Below are 21,466 nucleotides of genomic sequence, written 5' to 3' on the forward strand. Positions count from 1 at the left end.
CACCTGCAGGTGTGTGCAGATCCTGCGGAGGACGTCATATACACTGTCTCTTGATAGCAGAGACACAAATACATACTGAGAACATAAAAAAGAGAAACAGGGAAATAAACATTCAGTTAACTTTATCATTATAATTTTTACTGTGCAGTAAACACCTGAGAACAACACAGCAGCGTATACCCATGCAGCCAGTTAAGGTTTCTATTTACAATTTTGAGAAGACCCTCAGTTTAGATAAGAGATTATTTCTGTTTCACATTCCCCCTGCCTCCCCCATAACACTAATGCTTATGATGTTAGTCCGCATGCAGTACATTTATGGCTGCAGACAAGCATAAAAATATTTCGATTCTGATTTTACTGAATTGTAAAAAATCTGTTAGAAGTCACCTGGACTTTTCTGATCTCATTTTGGCTCACGTACCAATATTCCTTTGACCTGGATGGAAATTTGAATCACTGTGCGTGCGTTATCAGTCGCTTTTAAGATGATAAACAGTCACGACTAATTATGTTATGTCTGTCACATGCTTCAACAGAGGCGTGTCTTTAATTCCTTAAATAAGATGATGCTATAAACTAACGTGCTGTCCGGTGAGTCACACTACGTGATGTAAATATAACAACGATTTATCTTCTGAGGTCATTTAGTTGGTAGGAATGGATTTTAGCACGCAAAGAATGTAAACATATATTTGATCAGCTGAGTTAGTGTAAGGAGAAATAAAGAAAGAATGAAAGAAACTGAAGGTAAAGACAGAGGTTGTATATCCTGGTAGGCAGATTTTTACAGTGGGAAGATCCATTGTTAGAATGTTAATGAATACTTCTGTGATTTGGTGCATTATATAGGTCGTATAATGACAGAATGGCTTTAACCTTTTTGATTCTCATAATGCTGAGGAAGCTGCTCTTTTGTCTATATGTGTGCGGACATATGTCTGCTCCAATTAGAAAGAATATTCAGTAAAATATTTCCTTGTAAAACAAACAAACAAACAAACAAACAAAACATCTGTCTCTGTCTTTATCTATTTAGGTTTATAGCAGAACATTTTAAAACAGGACAACAATGAAAACAACGATCTCCGTTCTATCTTGTCAGCTGACAGTATTTCTAACCTTGATATGTAGTTTATATGTAACGCAGCACAGTTAATGTTTGACCACATTACTCTATAAATATAGGGCAACATGATAGAGTTCAGTTGTAAATTACTAGAGTGCTGCCACTTCTGTGGGTTTTTTATGAATCACAACTTTGAATTTTTTGCGTTCACCATTTTTTTTTATCATTCCTTTCGAGTGAGCAAATCATGCTTTTAAAAATGAGTTAATTTGCCCCTCTTCTCTCCCTCAGCACGATGCGCGGTGCACACAAATAATTAATTTGGTGGAACAATTCATTAAAACATTTTTCACCCTCTGGGCCACACTGACTTCAGTGTGTTTATAGGTCTTTTTTTTGCACAGTACTAATTGGCAGTTGAAGATGAATTACCCAGATTTAACTAGATGCTAATGTAGCTATTATTATTCACGCATTGTTGGGGCCAGGGCAAGAGCTGAAAGGTGCAAATTGTCCTTGAAAGCACCACCTGATGAGAGGTTAAATCTGGTGTGACAGGAAGTTAAGAGGCTCATCTTAACATTGCTGTAATGGTGGAAAAACCTTTCGCTCTCTTGTGTTAGCAAGCTGGGACTTCACTCTGCTTCTAACTATAGCACCGTTCTATTTTTTTCCATCTCAGCTTCAGTGGAAAAAACGCCCTTGCTGAGCTAATCAGCATGAGCATTTCAGTTTATGGTGACTGTAATGTTTACCTTCTGGCCGGTGTCTGTGGTGATAGCCAAGCCATTGGGTACGAGGCCTGCTGTTTTGTGCTTCTTCACCAGCCTCACAGAAACGACAGGGATGGCCACCTAAGGAAAAAAATAGATTTTTAAAGCAGGGGTGATAAGGAAATAACACCCTTGTGATTTCAGTAGATGGTAGCAGGGAAGTTAGAGCTAATATCCATCTACGAAAAGCCCTCAGAGAAAGCTCAAAGTGGACACGAAGCGTGTCTTATTTCAGTCAGAATGTGAGGAATGCAGTCTGAATAAGTAGCTTATTGTCACTGAAATGTTACGAGAGGTTTGGTTTCAAGGAAATGAAGGAAAAGGTACACTGCACAACATCAAAGAGAGAATAACATAGCTGATTAAGGTTAAAGGTTCAGTAAGTCTAACTGGCCCTCGTATATAAATTCACCGCACATACAGACAGACAGAGGTATTTTATAGAAGACTGTGAAACTTCACCTCAGTCTGTAAGCCTGACTGACTTTCAGACAAATAATTTGTCCAATCAGTTTGTACGTTTTTCAGATCCGCTTGTCAGACTCTGACAGGGAGTAACCCGGTTCAAGTTTCTCAGTCGGTTTAAATTTATTAAGCTGTCTGCCAGTCATTCGTACCTTGATGTCCTTGCCGAAGAGGTTGGCATAGAAACACAGCCAGTTTCTGGAAATGTATAGCCGGCCTTGTAGGAGGATATCTCTAAGAAGAGCGCAGGAGTACACTGAGGATAGAAGAGACAAAAGCTCTTCTAACAACAGTAAAACTTGATGAAGAAAACCTTAAAAAGCTTAATAGTAAAAAAAATAGTTCTACTAAAAATATTTTTACTTAAAAACCTGAAAAGTAAAGTACACGCCCTCTGCATGCGCATTAATGTCTGCCAACAAAAACACAATGCAAAAAAAAAAGAAGCTCCATTTAATTGTCACTATCGAGTTTCAGTAGAGGGAGCTATGAATGAAAGAACGGATGAGTGACTTCTGATGCAGCTCTAGTTTGTGAGGTGACGGATGGGTGAAGCTGCAGCTCTGGTCAGGACTGAGCAGAGGCGTGTGATGCCACCGAGGCTACGCCGTGACTGCTGGGCGGTCAGTAAATCCCTTCAAACTGTACGGCTACGTCTCGCTAAACATCTTATTTTCTATTTTCTTATTTTCTACCCGATATACAAAAGATTAAAGGTGTGGTTAGGGAGGAGTTGGAGATGTTTAAAGGCACCTGAAAAGCCCGAGGTTGAGTTACATAAAAGAAAAGAACAATATAAAATGGATTAAGTTACCTTTTTAATGAATAACACGTAATGACTCATTCGTTGCAACTTCAAGGTCGCCAAACATTTTATTTCCAATTCATTTACATGATAACAGCCACCAATTAAACTAATCTTTTTCATTCTGATGATTGCTTAACTGACTCACTTCAGTTACTATAGATGAGCAGCTTGAGCCAAACAGAGTAAAAAACACAGTACCTTTCATGAGGATCTCATCCTTGGGCACGCACTGGAACAGTTTGTGGTACTGCGAGTTGTACTTGCTGACAGTCTGTGCAGAGGGACAGGGCAGAGTCATGAGCAGCTCCTTGGCGGACCGGCCTGCCTGCACAGCACCGGAACCACCGCCGCCACCGGCCACTCCGGCTCCGCTCGGCGCAGACGCCACCCTCTCCCTCAAAGGACGCGAGTTCTGCACCAGGCTCAGCACGTTGGCACCATACTCACACACACACTCGCGAACATCCAAGGCCTGGAGCAAGCTGCTGCAAGACACACACTGTTCCCCTGTCGTCGGTCAGTACTGTGACAGAGGACTGCCTCTGTGCAACTACCTCTAGTCAACACGTCCTACAAACACACACGTGGCTCTAATGTGCGGACCTACACACACACAACACACACGCGCTGCAGACGCCTCGGTTTTTACAGCCACTGAGCTCTTTCACAACTACAAGGTTGTCTTTCTCTTCCTCAGATACACCAGTGACACTACACTTTACAGCACCCAGCTGACACCCTCCCTCTTCTCCTTTACACACATACACACACTCTGCCCTCATCTATAAAAAAACACTGGTACTCCTCACTGCTCTCACTTGAAGTCTGCTCTTTTTCTGCCTTTACCTTTCCTCTTCTCCTCTGTCAGCATCTTGTCTGTAGTGCCAGTGTCTCACACCTAAAATTCTTCCCTTGTTCAAAGAAAAAAACGTCCATTTTCCTCCCCCGAATGCACGACAGAGCTCATTCATTCCCCACCCTCCTCTCTCGCAGCTCGACTCACTTCCACCTCTAGCTATCTCCAGCACAAGATTAAGTTTCTTCTTTTTTTGTGTCCCGTTGTAGCTCATCTATCTTTCCTTCAACTTGTAGGTGCTCTGTTTGTTATTATCTGCTGCTCCTGTTTTTGTCTTTCTATTAATAGCTCACGCTAGAGCAGCTCCTGTCGTCAGGACTATGGAGCTTACAGTAGGTTACAGTAATTCAGAGGGCTCAAATGCCACTGCGTGAAAGCTGCAACCATTACTGGGGGATGATTTGTTGACAAATTTGTAGTTCAAATGGTATTATGGGGTTTAGTTTGTGGTGCGGTTGTATTATTTCTACTCACTGATGACAACGTTGCTGTAAATTCTCTTTTAATGGGGCAAGAATCTGGTACAAACGTAAAATGAAGGAGTCCAAATGTTTCTCAACTTTATCATCTTAACCACAGGAAATAAAAAGGATTCAATGACTGAGCGCATTTATCTGCTTTCAGATTTAATTTAGCAGTACAGAGAAAGAAAATAATGTTTTAAAGGATGTTCCACTTTTATTGAGTATTTAAAGTAAAATACAATTAACTGGACTTGAGTCACAGACACAGTTAGGAGCAAAAAGAAGAGATCAGACTCACCGAGCCCCTGTAACACTTCTTCAAATCTTCATAGGACAGGTCTTCAATCAGCTGAAACCTGTGATAAAAAAAAAAAAATACACTTAGTTATACCGACATGCCATCTATTGCCAGCTCATCTCAATGTGCTGTTTAAAAACATTCGTTTTAAAAAATATAAGAACACTTGAAGACAGATTGATGTCGTCACGTGAGCTAAACAAGGCAAAAATCGTCATCGTGACAAATGGTTAGTTAATCATCAGCATAAATGGAGGGAGATGTGGGCTGCCATAAAAAACAACATAAAGATAAACACTGAGCTGTTCAAACACAAAAAGTGGCCATGTCAGGAGATTATCTGTGTCACTCTTTTAATAGTAGATGAGCACACACGCACACACACATATAACTGGCATCCAACTTGCCTCAAGAGGAATAGTCAGAGTGTTGCAGCAGATGTCACAGCATGATACTCATATCTTTTGCTAAAGCAGACACACACACCCTCCCCGCAGCAGATAAAATCCAGTATAATCAGACCTTTAAGGAAAATGTCATTGAAACATACTGCTGTTCCAGTTAAGAGGTTTAAAAGGAGAAGATATGTATGCAACAATAAAGAGTAAAAGGCAGGGTGTTCTCGATGGTTTCTTTTCTGAGAGACTTGCCTTTCTTCCTCTATTTTCTGAGAGCGCTGGGTGATTGACAGCGAGCACAGCAAGATGTAACGCAGCGCTGATACGAAAAGAGCGCTGCTGAAGGAGATACTGATAAATCAGGAGCTCTGGCCAAACCAAATTGAAGCTTCGCGTGCTCTGTGATGAGTTATCACACTCCGTGGAAGCCACTTCTTGCACTGTGCGAGAGTAAGAGGCTTCAAACGAAGGGCAGAAAGTGAAACTTGGTATATTCCATCATATAGAGCACAAGTCTGTTGCATCATCTCAAAGTCATTGCTCTCACATTACGAGTAAAAACATACTGTTAAAAATATGAAGAAGCCTTCAAGTGTCAGATAAATTATTAGTCAATCTTATTTTTACACAAATACAGTACAAATCCATCATTTTCAGGCTGATCACAAAATATTTATAGATGTCACTGTATTTATAACTGTATTTTAACTACTTTTACCAACAGCCTTATTTACCTTTTTTACGTACACACAAAATCTACTTCTCAACATGACTTCTTCAGCATCACATTTTGTATTCTCCTTGAGAAGCGTCCTATACTTTATACAATGAGATGCTTTTATGTAAAATCCCCCTCTCTGTTGCCCTTATAGCAGCAGGGCTGTCAGTGTCCCGTCTCTCCCCCAGAGGAGAAACGCTACTCTGGGTAAGAAGATAGCATGACCTCTGTCCTAAACAACTCTCTCTGACTCTGGTAGTTTTTTCCATGTAGCTCTTTGTCACCGTGGAGATGAGAATGACAAAGTCTGACCGCCGGGGTGCGTGTCACGATGACGCCAAGATAATTACATCACCGTTCAATTTAAGGTTAAACAGCTTTATTTAAAAATCACCAGCATCAGAAAAAATATTCGATAAAACTGAAAAATGCAGTACTAAATATTATATTATGTACTCGAAGTAATGTGAAAAAAGCCATGAGACCACGAGAAATCAATCTGATTATCAGTATGATTCAATATTTGCTAAAATGAGTATTTAAAGATGTTTCTCACGTGACTTTTTAAAAAAAAAATATTAGAATACAATATAATCACACAAACCACCTGCAACTCAACACCTCAAAGAATAAGGAACTGGTTGTGGACTTCGGGAGGTCCAGAGAAGGTCCACTGCCGGTTCAGATAGAGGGGGAGGAGGTGGAGGTGGTCAACAAGTACAAGTACCTCGGGCTGTGGGTGGACAACAAACTGGACTGGTCATGCAACACAGAGCACCTGTGTAAAAAAGCCCAAAGCCAACTGAGGTCTTTTAACATCTGCAGGAAGCTCCTGAGGATGTTTTACCAGTCAGTGGTTGCTGGAGTACTTTTCTATGCTGTGGTGTGCTGGGGGAGCAGCACAGCAAAGAAGGACTCATCCAGGCTGGAGAAACTGATCAGGAAGGCTGGCTCTGTGGTCGGCATGAAGCTGGACACTCTGGTGTCAGTGGCAGAGAAAAGGACACTAAAAAAGACTGCTGGACATTATGGACAATGCTGGGCATCCTCTGCACACGGCCATTAACAACCAGAAGAGTCTGTTCAGTGACAGGTTGCTTCTCCCCAAGACAAGAACTAACAGACTTAAAAACTCCTTTGTCCCACACGCCATCAAACTGTTTAACTCCTCTCTGGAGGGGAGAGGGAGGGGAGACAGGAGGACAAAGGAGGGGGGAACAACTAAGCTGTAGTGCCTCTTCACCCCACTGTGCAATACCTTTTGTTAATAGTCAATTTCAATACTTGAAATGTGCAATTCACTTGTATTTTTATTTTTATTCCTATTCATCCCCTTCGTATATTTTATTTATATTATATGTCTCTGTATTTATATATGTGTGTGTGTGTGTATATATAATATTCTGTAACTCTGTAACTTCTGTCGGTGCTGTGCTTTTGGATACCGAATTTCCCAGAGGAACCCACCCGAGGGATTAATAAAGTTTTATCTTATCCTCTTATCTTATCTTAATATCATTATAGCTAAGGTGTATGTCAAAGCTAAAGCTAGCCGCTACCAACTGAAATGTTAGAGAGTGAGACTTTTAAAAAGCAATAAAATCGTTTGGAGAAAGAACGGGAGATTTAAAAAGGACAGAAAGATGCCTCTAAAATAATGCTAAAGGACCAAAGTGATGACTCCTTTGCTTAAATGTAAGGTGGTCACATGTTATGTAACTTCAAATTTGTAAATAAACCTACAGGGGTTTGAAAAAGTCAAAGTCCACTCGACACACATGACATGATCTTGCTCCGTGGGCAGATTGCTCGGTTGTCTTGGTGACAGATATGCTGAAATGTGAGCTCAGTAATCGTTTGCACCTTTCTTCAGTGTTTGCTTAAAGTTCTGAGTAAGAAGTGCAAACCTGAAAACAGCTCCATCTGTGTGACAACTGAGCCAACTCAAGGTGATAAATTAATGTTGTTGAAAAGATGAATCCTATATATCCAAGAAGGCTTAAAGTATAAGAGAGCAGAGGGTCTGATAAATGCTATGTCAGCCTACTGGCTGTGTGACTTTGTGTGTGCGAGCTTGTCACTGTTGTTTACACAAGAGCAAAGCTGTTCCAGCACTGCCAGGTCTCCTGCTGGTACTCCTGTAAACCTCACAGACCTTAAAGTGATATATCTGTTGTATTATTCTAGGGTCTACCTTACAATATAAAGCGCCTTGAGGTGACTGTTGTTTTGATTTGGCACTGTATCAATAAAATTGAATTGAATACCAGCCAACTTATATTATGTGTCTGCTTAAAAACAAAACAAGACATTGACATCATCCAATCATGTACATAGACTGTATGAAAGGTGACCCAAATAATTGTTGATTATTGTAGAAGGGTCTTTAACCTGCACTCTCTCTGAGGGCCAGTGAGGATAGACTTCACTGGCTTCAAAATGAATTTTAGATTGCATAGAAGACTGTTAGTAGCTTCCCCTGTGGTTGAATCCCACAGTAAGAATTTTTCTGATAGCATTAAATTATCAAGTTTTATTATTCTGTGTCCAATGCATCTCTTAACTCCAAATGCTAAGCTTCACCTACGGGTGAAATCTCTAAGCTGAGGCTCAAAAACAGCAGTCTGTGACACACATCTTTTATATACAGTCTTTGACAATGAATCCAAGTAGCCAGACTGTCTCTTTATAATCTGTATTTTAAATGTAATGAATTTATACTAATATATTGTGTTGTTTTGTAGTATCTACTTGTATTGTGAGGTACATTAACTTACAAAATGTTACATGCTGTGAATTTCATAAGAAATTAATGACCCAAATATGTGAAAATTAAGTGTCATTAATACAAACGTAGAGACCAAAATAAATAATAAGTAAACCATAACCAAGATAAATAAGAGCCATAATTTGGCCATTAGATGAGCAAACTAACCTCTGTTCAACCTTTCAAATGTTTCATTATTTAATGTAGCTTGCACTAGATGTGAAATTCACAGTTTTCCTCATTAAGCCCCCTCCCCCTCCAGGCACCCCATCATCTTGTGACCACATTATGAACAACAGAGCATGTGTGCTGCTCTGCCTCCCTGCCTGCTGGTTCCCGCCTATAAATAGGCTACACAGTGGCTCTGCACTCTCAGGTGGAGAGAAGAGAGTGATTATTAAAAACACAGGCGGGTCTGTGGGGACTAGTAAGCTCTCTAGTATTCTATCTCCATCTGTCTCCCTCTCACTCTCTCTTTTCCACCAGATCCAGCTTTTAATCAATACTGCAGGTGCATTTGGGCAAAAATCGGGACAAAAGTGCTTTGGGCATTCCCACATGACTGCAGGATAGCTGTGAATGTGGTTTGTGTTGAGATAAAGCATTTTTTACAGTACAAACAAGGTCACGTTGGAATGATACAGATATGGACAGCTCCACTAAAGTTTTGCTTCGTGTTTATTTTGGGCATTGTTCAGAGGGTTTGAAATGCACAGGCTCGGGAGGAAATCATCAAATGTTCAGTGTGTGCTGAATACAGGAAAAACAAAGAGTAATAACAGCAGCAAAATGTGTTGGATTTGTCCTGCACACAACATATACTGAGCAGCAACAACTTTCTCATAGATCAGGGGTAGAAGACTGATCCCGACCATCACCTCTGAAGTTTGGAAATAAAAACAAAGTAAAATGCTGCCTGTGGCACGTGGGTTCGTGTGTGTATATGCATGCACTAGACTGTCACAGTGCCCTTGGCTGCGAGGCGAAATGGTGAAACTAATTACAAGCTCAAAGAATCCTAAATTGAATCCTAAAATTAGAAGGCGAACACCTCCCATCGGTGGCCAGTGTGGCAGTGGACTCGCAGTCAATAATTTAGCTGGAGGAGTGGAAACTGGGACTGGGAGCACTGAGAGAATACGTCTCTAAATGACACGTGTCCACGAGAATGATCGGGAGTTTAAAATCAAAGTGTTCTGAGTGGGAAATGAATAAGGTCACACAAGTGGGAAAAGTAAAGAACGCGTGAATTTTTTTGCCTGCGTGTCCTGAGAAAATCTGCGTTCATTTGAAATATTTCACACAGAAATCAGTAGAGCACACTACAATCAATAAGAATTCTCACTGCTTTGCAATAGTGCAGTAATAAAATAATAAAATAACTCATCCTTTGCTTTCAATTGAATCCTTTTTTGCTTTTGCTAATTTTAACTGAAATAGAAAAACTACTGGTGCAGCAATTACTGAAATGACTAAAAATATATATCTGTATGAGCTGTATGAGCATTCAAACAAATGATTCTGTACAATAAAAGAGGTTAGATGGGTAAATATCTACTAATTCGTGGATTTTTAGCCCCTTTGAACGTTTGGTTTTACAGAATGTAACTAAAGAAGTTCAATTACTTCTTTAGTTACATTAAATTATTATTAACTTTTAATCAACTTACAATGATAAACACCAGGTAATGTCTAGCACCACGAACATTTAACAGTTCGGAGCTAGGCACTAAATGAAAGTTATAGTTGAGACCAAAAGAGCTGTTGGACTAACAACAAAACAACAACAACGAAAAGTAGCCATGCCTAAAATCATGCTTTATCAAGTATTTGATTCTTTATGGGACTGTGTTTTACTAAATTAATATCATGTTGTATTAAATAAGTCTCAAAGTCAGCAACAGAGCTCATAAACTCATTAGTATCTACTGAGGTATTAATTGAAGGGGGAATTCAGGTCATTTTCTCATACATTTCTATAAATTCTGAGAAGTCAGAGGCTCTTCTGCACTGGCTTTACTTTAGAGCCACGGCGTAAGTCTATCTTTTAGAAACAGTCTGTAAATATTTGCATGCTGGAACAGAGCTGCATTGAAGTGAGCTACACACAGGAAGTGGATCAAATATAGACGCACCGCTCATTGAGGTGCTACAAGTTTAAGCTAACGTGCATAAAGTGTTCAAGTCCCTGAGTCCGTACCTCAGGGCTAAATCCCATCCCAGAGCAGATTCCCCCAAGATTACATTGCTCCTGCCTTCAATCCTTCTTATATAACACACCAACACACACATGCAGTATATCTGCAGATCCACGCACACACATGTCCATATGAATACTCACAAAAAGCATGATGCATTAGATTAAAGCACTTTATTACGAGTATAACTATAGCATGCCTCCCAAGCACATATATCTTCTTAAAGACCCTAAAGGGAGAAGAGAAAAAACATCCTGTCTGCAGTCTCTTTATCCTTATGTATGCGTGTTTGACCATTGTTTGACATCAAATACAGCTGAAATAAAAACACAAAATAAGTGCTGTGAAAATAAATCTCCTAGGGCTGACACCCGTGACCGTGCACAGGATACAGATGGTGTGTGGGATGAAAAAAAAAAACATGGAAAGAGTGTGGCGGAGCAGCGTGTGTTTGTGTGTGCAAGCTTTGCCTGAAGTGGCCGTGTGTGTCGTCGTCCTTGGAGGGGTCCAGGTCCTGCGTTGAAAGCAGGCCTATTTCTTCACTCTGCTCCTGCTGCTCAGTCATGCTCCTGGCCCTGGATACACAAACACACAGCTCTGTGTTAACAGCGGGTAACCTCTCTGCTCGATCTCCATGTAGACGTGTAAAAGAAATGGTTTGTTTTTGCCTCCGTGTTTGACTTTAAAGTGAGCTATTCCCAAAAACTTTATGGGCCAAACAAGTGGACTCTGTCTTCAAAATCAACACAGAGGTGATGCAACATTCAAAGTCTGACGCAGCTCACTGGCACTACATTAAAAATATCTACTTAGCGAAATAAATCTGTGTGCTTGTGCTTGTGTAAACTGTGTCAGTTTGTACCCTCTCCCAGATGTCTACAATGAAGCAGAGCACCCCAGAGGTTGTGCAGATGGCTGACCTGATCTGCTGCTGTGAGCTGACTCAAACATTTTAAAAAATACACTTTATACACTTTTCAGCGCCACGTGCGACGTGAAATTAATTTTTCTCGGATGAGAAAAGGAGAAGAAGAAGCCATGAATATGACCATTGGTTGTGCGTGAGCTGCTCAGAACAATATCTCCTCGCAGGCTGTGATTGACAGCAAGCCGGGCAAAGCGTGATTCACACCAGGCTCAGTAAAGCGTGGATTCAGCAGAAACGCTGAGAGAACCAAATCTCAGCTCAGTGTTTACTGTGATGTATAATGAGGCTCGAGTCATTTTAACGGCTCGTTGAGATTGGTGTGCACGCAGTTCAGAATAGATGGCAGCAAATGGCTTTAAACAATCAAACACGCCTCACAATCTCCATCTATAATGAGGCTCCAAAGGCAAATGAATATAGATGATTCATCAGACCACTTAAAATAAACTAGAAAAACTTCATTCGTCACAGCATTTTGAGATGAATAAGTACCCTTAAAAAGTGTGACCTGTAATATTTCATTTGATGCTGCATGGGATTTAACACAACTGTTCATACAAAGAGAACTTTTTAGTAAAATGTCTGATCAACTTTCAGCTGTTATATGCCTACCTGCATATGTAATCTTTTTAGTTACAATTTCAACTTTAAATCTGTTGCACATATCTGGTTGACTTCACCTGTTAAATATTTCCCAACCTTTTAAAACTACAGACTTTCAAGTGGTTCACAGTTTGATTTGTTAATCTGTGGGGGGGTTTTTTTTGTTTGTTTTGTTTGTTTGTTTTTTGGGGGGGGGGGGGGGGGGGTGTTGCATCTTGCAAGGCTTTGTGTCAGGAAGGGCCTCTAGCATTAAAAACTGCTAAATCAAACATGTGCAGCTACCATGTGACTAAGGGTGCAATCTACTTAAAGTAGCATCTAGTGGCTTTCATCTAGTCCAAGGGTTTATCCAGTACTTTAAATAGGTGATAACAAAACAGTGCATCAACAGTATAACAGTCCTTAGCAGTTAGCAGTTCTGACTGTGATTATCTCTGACTTTCAGCTAAACATTACTTCCATAGACACTATAAAACATGGAAGTAGCTTCGAGGTCTGACAAATTAAGAAAATGCATTAGTGCCTTTAACCTACATTTTATCTGAAGACCACCAGATGGCAATTGCTGTGGACTTGCGGACCCATAGAAGTGTACAGGAAAGCAACTTTCTGATTTGACCTTGATAAACACTTTCCTCCTGAATTAATGGGCTCAGTCACTCATTTTGGATCACATTGAATGAAAAATGATGTCTGGTTTGTGAAAACCTGGTCGTACAGTGGGGGAATTCACAACCCCACTAGCGGTTTCATAGTCTGCGCATCTTTTCAAATGTATTTTTCTGTGAAAACCTTCTTACAGCTCCAGCGTGGGACTTCAGAAACCAGTGGATGGCTTCATGGGAGCTACGTCAGCCTCTAACGTAATTGTGTGAATGCTGAAAGGCATTCACACAATAGTTTGTCTCCTAACATTTGTCTACTTTTAGCTGACACCGCTGATTTGTTAATCCTTTCCATTAAGTCAGCGGTCTACTTTTAGCTACAAATTTTACCTTTTAGTTACTTTTAAAGATTTTAGCTTTTATTTATTAATACTTTTTATCCTTTACGTTTGACTTTTTTCCAGTTTGTGCATTCACTAGGTTCCTATGTCTATCTATGACCAGCATAATTGTAGAATCATAATTTTTTTAATATACCTTTACATATATATTTGTCGAAATGGGTGTTTATGTATTCCCCCACCTATTTTATACACCTATTGTATAATTTGAAATTTCAGCACTGCCTTGCTCTCATTCCCACCGACTGAATAAAGATCTCTGTAACTATATCTCACTCATTTTGATTGCAGTTTGCTTTGCCTCAAAGTTCAACATCACATTCATTTGAAATGTGTTCACTTCCTTTTTCCCCAATTTGGATATATTTTTAAATAAAATTGTAATTCATTTTTTAATTGTCCTAGTAGTCCACAGTCTGTCTGGTAGTCTTTGGGTACACAAAAAAAGGTTTTACCCTTGTAGTGTTTGTGCTTTTCCTACATAACAGCTTCACCTGAAAAGCTCTAGCCCATCTATTTTGTTTCCTCCCTCACCTGCACATCTTTTTTTTTTCCACACATGCACACACAAACACATGCTTGCCCTGTGCTATACCTCTGGGAGAGGGGAAGCCTTTACCACCTGCTCTGGTTTAATTACAGGTGCTGATGGATATGGCTCCTGCATGCAGTTTCCAGTATATTATCTCTAATTGGCCAGAAGGCAGAAGTTTTGCGTCAGCCGCTGACCTGTTCAAACAATAGCTGTCTGTCTGGTGCTTGAGGTTACATCTGACTTGTTGTCTGTGATCACAGAGGACTAAATGGGAGGTGAAAGGCTGAATACACAAGTATAGGATATGTGGGGTCTTTAAGCAGAGTTTAAAGGATTCAGGAGCAGTATTTGATCCCAGATGCTGTATTACCGTGAATTTGCATAAAGCTCACTTCTTTTTGTACACTTTTTCCTCTTTAGCTCGTCCACAGAAGGACTGGTAGCTCCCCTTACGATAAGGGTTCAGATCGCGCGAACAGGTGTGAAATGTGTGTGTTTAGTTAGTTAGTTTGTTTGTTTTAATCAATTTTAAATCATGCTTTTTATTTGTTTTTGTTTCTAATGTCTCTGTAAAGCACTTTGAATCACCTTGTTGTTGAATTGTGCTATACAAATAAATTTGCCTTGCCTTGCCTTGCCTTCAGAATCAACATATAAAGGACTTGAATTAGTGCTTACTTAACAGTGTTTATTTTAATAATTAAAAAGAAAAAAACCAATGTGTGAGACTTGTGCATTTGCAGAACAGAGGCTTTTTACAAAATATGGGTAAATGTTACTCCAAAGAGATATGGTGCTGTGAAAACCCAAAGAAGTTTAATGCAAAAAGTGAAGGTTTCTGCATCTTTATTTAAATGTTTTTATATATTATTTGGCCTACTTTGAAAAGAAATACACACTGTTATTGTTTCAATTCATTTTGCTGTAGTCTGAAAATCAGCTTGCAAAGAGATAAACTTGACTCAGTGGATACATAGATAAATGGACCTTTTACCTAACAGCTGCAATTCTTTTTCACATTTGCTTTTCACATGAGGTAAGACTAACTCATTCACAAGCTGCGGGCTTACAGTCTAGACATTGTATAAAACATCTATAGAAATGCATCATAATGACCAAGACAAACAGCCCTGAGATAAACCAACTTTATATCGCTGTGAGTTTGACCGTGAGGATGTTTAGGCCATCTAAAATAGGTTTTATTTAGTCTGAGTGGGTTTCCTGGAAGTAGACGATGAATGCTGCGTCAAATACACCACAACCTGTGATTTTCTCACAGTCATCTGGCTATATTAGCATGTCTGTCTGGAAAATTATTGCCCGCACTTAAACCTCTGATTAAAGTTGGACTGTTCATGTCATCCAGGAGAGCAAACTGAAACAAAATATACCAGGCTGACCAGTTTCTTAGGTAAATAAGAGGTGAGACACTCATTCATTATGTTGAACTCCAATGCTGCTGGAAAAAAGAAGCAGCCTGGTGAGCTCTGTCACAGTATTTCAAGACTAGGAGCATCATTCGAAGCTATCTGATAATGAATCCTTCCTGTTTTTGATGAGAAAGTTCAATACGTAGTCTGTTTATGTGAAGGAACACGCTCTCAAAGCTCATAATTCATGAGATAATGACAAAGCGAATTTGCTGCTTTTCAGTTTTATATGACGCGGTTCAGATAAGAATCAGTTCATATAAAATGATTTAACAGGCTTCCTCTTCTACCCGTGCTCTGCCTCCACAAAGATGGCTGGATGTCCCCATGGAGCCACGAATGAATACATAATTAATACAGAGCTGGCTAAATATTCCAACAGTATAAGTTTTGCATTTTTCTCAACAAAACAGGGTGATGCATTGTGATGAATACTTCAGTCTGCTGTTGGAGCTGGGCAGGGAGTCAACGCTGCTGTAACTTAGAGTTTGTACCACGATTATGAGGCCAAACAATACATGGCCCATTCATTAAACACACTGAGCCTCAAACTTAGCTAACAAAGCAGCGTCCCACCTATCATCTTACGCCAGTGCTCATAAAGACAATACACACATGTATAAACTAAAGGTTGGGGTCTCTTCTAACCTTTGGCCTTTCTTTAGGCCAACTTTCATTCCTTCTGTCTCACTTTCTTTGTTTCTTGCATGAATGTTTTTCAGTTGAAAGCCATTCTTCTCTTCACCTCTCCTCTTCCATGTCCTTCTTTGTGTCTGGACATTTTTTGCTGCCACAAGACATCCCTCAATCCAATAAACTCTAATCTTGTTAAGGTTGCTCATCACCGAGGTCATCCCTGCGCTCTCTCCACCTCTCGCTTCCTTGTAGACCAGTGCACCAAGGAAAATACCTCCAAATTTCTTTTACAATCTAAAGTCACGTTCATTTTTGAGGCTACTAAACCAAGAACTTTGTCTCTGATTAGATGCGTCAGTAATAAACCATCTGGGTTGTTTACAGTGGATATACAGGAGAAAAGGTTTAATGTGTCTACAAACGCTGAAGGTGACTTCCTCTTATAGGGACATTGAAGCTGCCAGCAGGAGCTTTCTCTCATGTACAGCAAGTCAACCAAGAGTTTACTCATGAAAAACGCTAACCCAAGGGATATTTGTTTGCAGAGCTTTGGTGCATCACATGGCACGGGATAATTATTATTTTCTTTCGTTTTCTTTGTGTCCTTGAATCCAGAGGTGTGGACTCGAGTCACATGACTTGGACTCGAGTCAGACTCGAGTCATTAATTTTATGACTTTAGACTTGACTTGAAAAAATGTTCTAAGACTTGTGACTTGACTTGGACTTTTACACCAATGACTTGGGACTTGAATTGGACTTGAACCGGTTTACTTGAAAAGACTTGATATTTCACCCCAAATATAAAATTTAACATGCATATTATATAGAGATTGAAAATGTGACGTCATTCACGGGTAGAACCGCAAAGGATTCTGGGAACTCGTGGCAAGCGGTACTAGCGCACGCAGGCTTTCAATTAAAATCAGTTATACAGCGATAAAAAGAAACACAAAAATGTCAAGAAGCCGTTGTATTATTAACTGCAATAGCCGGTCGCATGACAGCCACGGGAAGCCGACGGGTAAAGAGATCGGTTGTTATCGGATTACGTCGTTGAAGAGAAATTGTTCAAGCCATGTTTCCGAAGTAACAAAGATGCGACGGATGGCCTGGATTGCAGCCATTCAAAGATCAAATATAACGTCCCAGAACACTCCAGCTCACAGGTTAGTCTGCTCCAAGCATTTACACGAAGGTCAGTGTTTTTTAGTAGTTAATACGTCATTTTCATAACATAATTGGTGATATAGGTTACAAGCAAGTCTGGCGCTGAACAGAAATTGTCGCGCTATGCTTCTTTGTTTATTGTGCATAAATAGTGAATTGTCCTGACACAATATTGCGTTTCGCTTCTGTTATTATGGTACATTGACAAAAACATATGCTTTTATTCACAGGATAAAACAGGTTTTTTGTATCACTAATTGCCCAGTACGATTACAGCATACAATATTGTTGTCACTGCTACATTTCTGTGATGCTACCAGAAATTATTTCCACTACTAATTAATTACCGTTGAGCTCAAAGGTTATATTAATAAACGGTTAACGAATGTGTATTTATGAAGACTATTTGTGAGACTGGTAAACTTATGATACGTACGATGGTCTTTCGTTCGACACGGTGCGTTTCAAGGTCCTGCACCCATCCGTCGGTAAACTGTACCTGGGCTTGTTGCAGTGACCGGAAGTTACTAAACTTCATGAGTGTGTGCACTCACTCCAAGAACCGTATGATTATAAATATGCATATAAATATGCTACGATGAGATAGCTGACTTCATCTAACTAGCAAATGTTGTCCAGGCTATGTTGGTGATACAGTTTTTTTTTAATGTGTATGATATTTTTGTCATGCGATTTTAAAGCCGGTCCTACAACCGCATCCAAGAATAACATGCAGCTTATCTCAGAACTGTCGGTGAAAATTATTCTTGGAGCTAGGTTTAATTGAGCTGCATTTTAAAGAGGTGCAATTTCACAATTTGTGTATATTTTCTAAGTTCACTATTTTGTCATGTGTTGAGAAAAACACAGATTTTAAAATTACATGGTCTAATATTTACATTTAGCATAACTGCAACATTATTTTTTCGTTTTTTTTTTTTTTTAAAGACTCGAAAGGACTTGAAATTCAAAGTTTCAGACTTGTGACTTGACTCGGACTTTTACACCAGTGACTTGAGACTCGACTCTGACTTGCCTGACATTACTTGAGACTTGACTTGAGACTTGAGGATAAAGACTTGAGACTTACTTGAGACTTGCAAAACAATGACTTGGTCCCACCTCTGCTTGAATCAGTCCGTCTATGAAACACATGTACAGCCTTTGGACTCTGGCCTACACTGCTTGAGACCAGACAAAGAAAAAAGAAACCCTCCCCATTGTGCAAGTACCTCAAAACAACCTTTGATGACAGAAGTATGTTTTTAAAGCAGTACAACCCTTCAAAAGTCCATCTTACCTAAGACTTAATGGAGCAGAGTGATTGGTTTAATGGGATTAGAGGAGGAAGGGGAAATTAATAGCTTTGTTGAAAGGTTTCTAGTTACTTCTAGTTAGTAGCCCATTTAATAATTTATTTGTTTAGTGTAGGTATGTCGTGGCAAATCGATAGGCCACTAGCACCTTCAGTTTTAGTAGTAATAAACATGATGATTATGGGCTTGTAAACACGTTTTGAAAATAACTTCATATTTTACTTATATTTTTCAATTTAAGTGGCTACTTCAAGGATTTCACATTATATTCGTGAAGTATATCCGCATGTTCAGCGCCTGACTTGGAATAAACGCCGCTTTTACAGTATTCCCGAAAGCAGCAACGACGTGAAGCTAAACAAGACAATATCTGAATAACCGGGGCCCTTCAAAATAAAAGCAGAAAGCGTTCAAATTTAGAATACAAATAGACATGCAGTAGGCTATAAGGGGCACTAAAACACAACAAAAAAAGTAAATTTTGGTAAACTCCACGACCAGCAACTATTCATACAGACCATCGACATCTCTAAATTCCTCAGTAAATCCCTAAAGGCATCACGGGTGCATTTTTTTTAAAGTCATTTCCGGAAGCATTGCTGTTTTTTTCTCGCTAGCTTGATTTACATAAGGTTTCCTACCTGTAGCTCAGAGGCTGCTGTCGCTTTTTCCTCTGTTGTTTTCCAGTAGCTCCACTAAATTCTTCAGGTCTTAGTGGTGTTTCTCGTCAAATTCATTTTTTTATTTTATGCTTTTCCACGACAAACTAACAAAAGCACCCAGTTTCCCGCCACAATAATTAAAGCTTAAGCAGGGAAATAGGGCTGAGCTGCAGCGTCTTCACAAGTGAGTCCGAGTGTGAGGTGGGTTGAGCTTACCTATTAGCTAACTGTTTACAGCAGCCGGGGGATTACACGGTGGCTATTTTTTCCCCTCGCAGACGCTCAGAACAGCGCGGCTCGTTCATTTGCACGTGCAGAGATAACGGAAATTAAAAACATGACGTAAAAGATCAAACTAGTTAGATTGTTTTTTTTAACTGGGGGAGGGGTCGTGACTTTCATTCTATCTTTTATACGTTAACAACATGTTTCCGTTTCCAGCTGAGGAGTTTAAAAGTGTATAATGTCATTATAAAGCGTTACTCAGAGGCAATGTCTCAGCTCTTAGTTATTGGCCACGTTATCCATGGAATAAAAAAAAAAGATAATTACATCTCAGAAGTATTTTTAAATAACTTTGTAAAGATTATTCAGCGTATCATTGTATCATCTGCAAATTATCAGACTGCTGTTTCAGACTTACATTCATAGTAAACGACCAATAACTGACATGTAATGGCTGCCTTGTTACATTGCAGATGTTTTGCACTCATATGGAAGCAACAAATGTGTCATCTGGTGCAAAACCATCAAGTGGAAGATTTAAAGGAGAATCGTTTAAGGATGTTTGAAGGGGTTTAGCCGCTGTCCCTCGTCTTTCTGTGCACATGTACAAACAGTAAAGGTTCAAGCATCAAGCTGTCTGTGTGCATTAAGTGCTCTGAGTCCGAGCTCTAAGGTCAAACTGAGACACTTTCCAGAGAGGATGTTGCACTGAGGAGTTTAACTTTTGAAATCGCAGTCCAAACACTGCTACTGAGTTGGGTCGTTTTAAGTTGACAGTGCCGCACAAATAAACCCTGAATCACACATTTTGTGGTGTCAGTGATGACTAATTGACTTATCATAGACATGTCATAACTTGAACTGCTGACACATTTGTGGTGATCCCTTCATCCCTGCTTCTCCTCTGCCATTCACGTTTCAAAGCAGAAGCAAAAACACCTAAATTGAAAACTGATTTCCTACTGCTGTTTAAAACAGTGATTTTTTTTTCTTTTTGTAATGTATGCATGGATGGGATGCGTTCTTGAATGTGTAACCATCCTAAAAACACTTCCTGTGTGCTGTTCACTGACCTGGCTCTGCTGGCTGCTATCCTCTGACTGCAGTTACCATGAGGGTGGCGGTAGTGGGGGACCGGATAGTATCTGTCCTGGCCTGGGGCCTCGTCGGCTGGCAGGGCCTTAGGGCTGGCTGCGTAGATAGTGCATCCCATGAACACCTCCTAGAAGTCACCTTTAATGTCCTACAGTTAGCGGGTGTGAGTCGTCCTCAAGGTATCCTTCCTCTGAGCGGCCTGTCCTGCCCTGATGCCAGCCAGCTGCTCTGTGGAAAAGCCATTGGCTCAGCACATTGGTAACTTAACCCCTCCTTCCCTCTGAATCTCTCCTCCAGCCTCACTCTCTCTAGTTCCAGCCCTCCTCCCTCTGCAGAGCTGAGAGCATGGAGGATAATCAGATTTCACATTTACACTCACCAAAATCATCCCCGGCCTAATCACCCTCTGTCACTGATGTTGCATTATGCTATTGCATAGAGTGTACTGTCAGTTCAGGGGCATTAGGGGCAGCTAAAAATATCCCAACTGCCTGATACGAATGGATGTCGCACCAGATGCAGATAAAGTTTGAGCACTGTGTGCACATATGCAAAGTGACGCTCTCAACAGACTCAACTGTTGACAGCTTGCAAGTGTTTCCCAGAGGAGCATAACATATATTCCAGTTAAATGTATGTATGCTCCTCAAGCATGCAGTGCAAGCGAGTCAGCTGTAAAACTCAGAAAGAGGCAAAAATCTGACATTTGATCCCACTGAGACAGACTGTGGTCTCTTTAGAGACACTGCACTCATGTGGCTGTGTGCCATGGTGCAGTTTCTGCAGGCTAAGAGGTTTTTCAGACTTTTAGACTTCTTTCTCCCAGGATGGGAAAATCAATTTACGTGCAAATTCAAACACTTGCCATACACATGCTGGGGACTTTCTGTGTTTTGTGATGGGATATAAATATTACGTGACCTATTGGGTTGACTCTCATCTGAAATAAGACTTGGTAAAAATGACAAAAGGAAACCTGTTCCGATGATGTGACTTTCAAGGTTGAAAAGGAATTTTGCTGGAACGCTGCGTTACAGTCAACCTTG

General features: G+C 40.1%; 1 protein-coding gene across 3 annotated transcripts in view; it reads right to left on the reverse strand.

Annotated features, from left to right (window-relative positions):
• The window catches only part of gramd2aa (GRAM domain containing 2Aa), a 26,761-nt gene extending 6,124 nt beyond the window's left edge, over positions 1-20,637 (reverse strand). Inside the window, exons 1-7 of one of the 3 annotated variants that reach the window (XM_080884308.1) lie at positions 20,399-20,637; positions 11,285-11,389; positions 4,734-4,791; positions 3,314-3,386; positions 2,460-2,563; positions 1,825-1,923; positions 4-75 (exon numbers count right to left, since the gene is read on the reverse strand). In XM_080884308.1, the coding sequence (XP_080740434.1) occupies positions 4-75; positions 1,825-1,923; positions 2,460-2,563; positions 3,314-3,386; positions 4,734-4,791; positions 11,285-11,389; positions 20,399-20,538 (651 nt within the window). In that variant the 5' untranslated portion in view covers positions 20,539-20,637. Of the gene's footprint in view, positions 1-3; positions 76-1,824; positions 1,924-2,459; positions 2,564-3,313; positions 3,615-4,733; positions 4,792-11,284; positions 11,390-19,079; positions 19,280-20,398 lie in introns of those variants that run through there. The other 2 variants (XM_080884306.1, XM_080884307.1) reach the window with 2 other exon arrangements.
• Positions 20,638-21,466: the final 829 nt, after the last annotated feature.

The sequence above is a fragment of the Rhamphochromis sp. 'chilingali' genome (assembly GCF_963969265.1).
Source record: "Rhamphochromis sp. 'chilingali' genome assembly, chromosome: 6".
Classification (NCBI taxonomy): Eukaryota; Metazoa; Chordata; class Actinopteri; order Cichliformes; family Cichlidae; genus Rhamphochromis; species Rhamphochromis sp. 'chilingali'.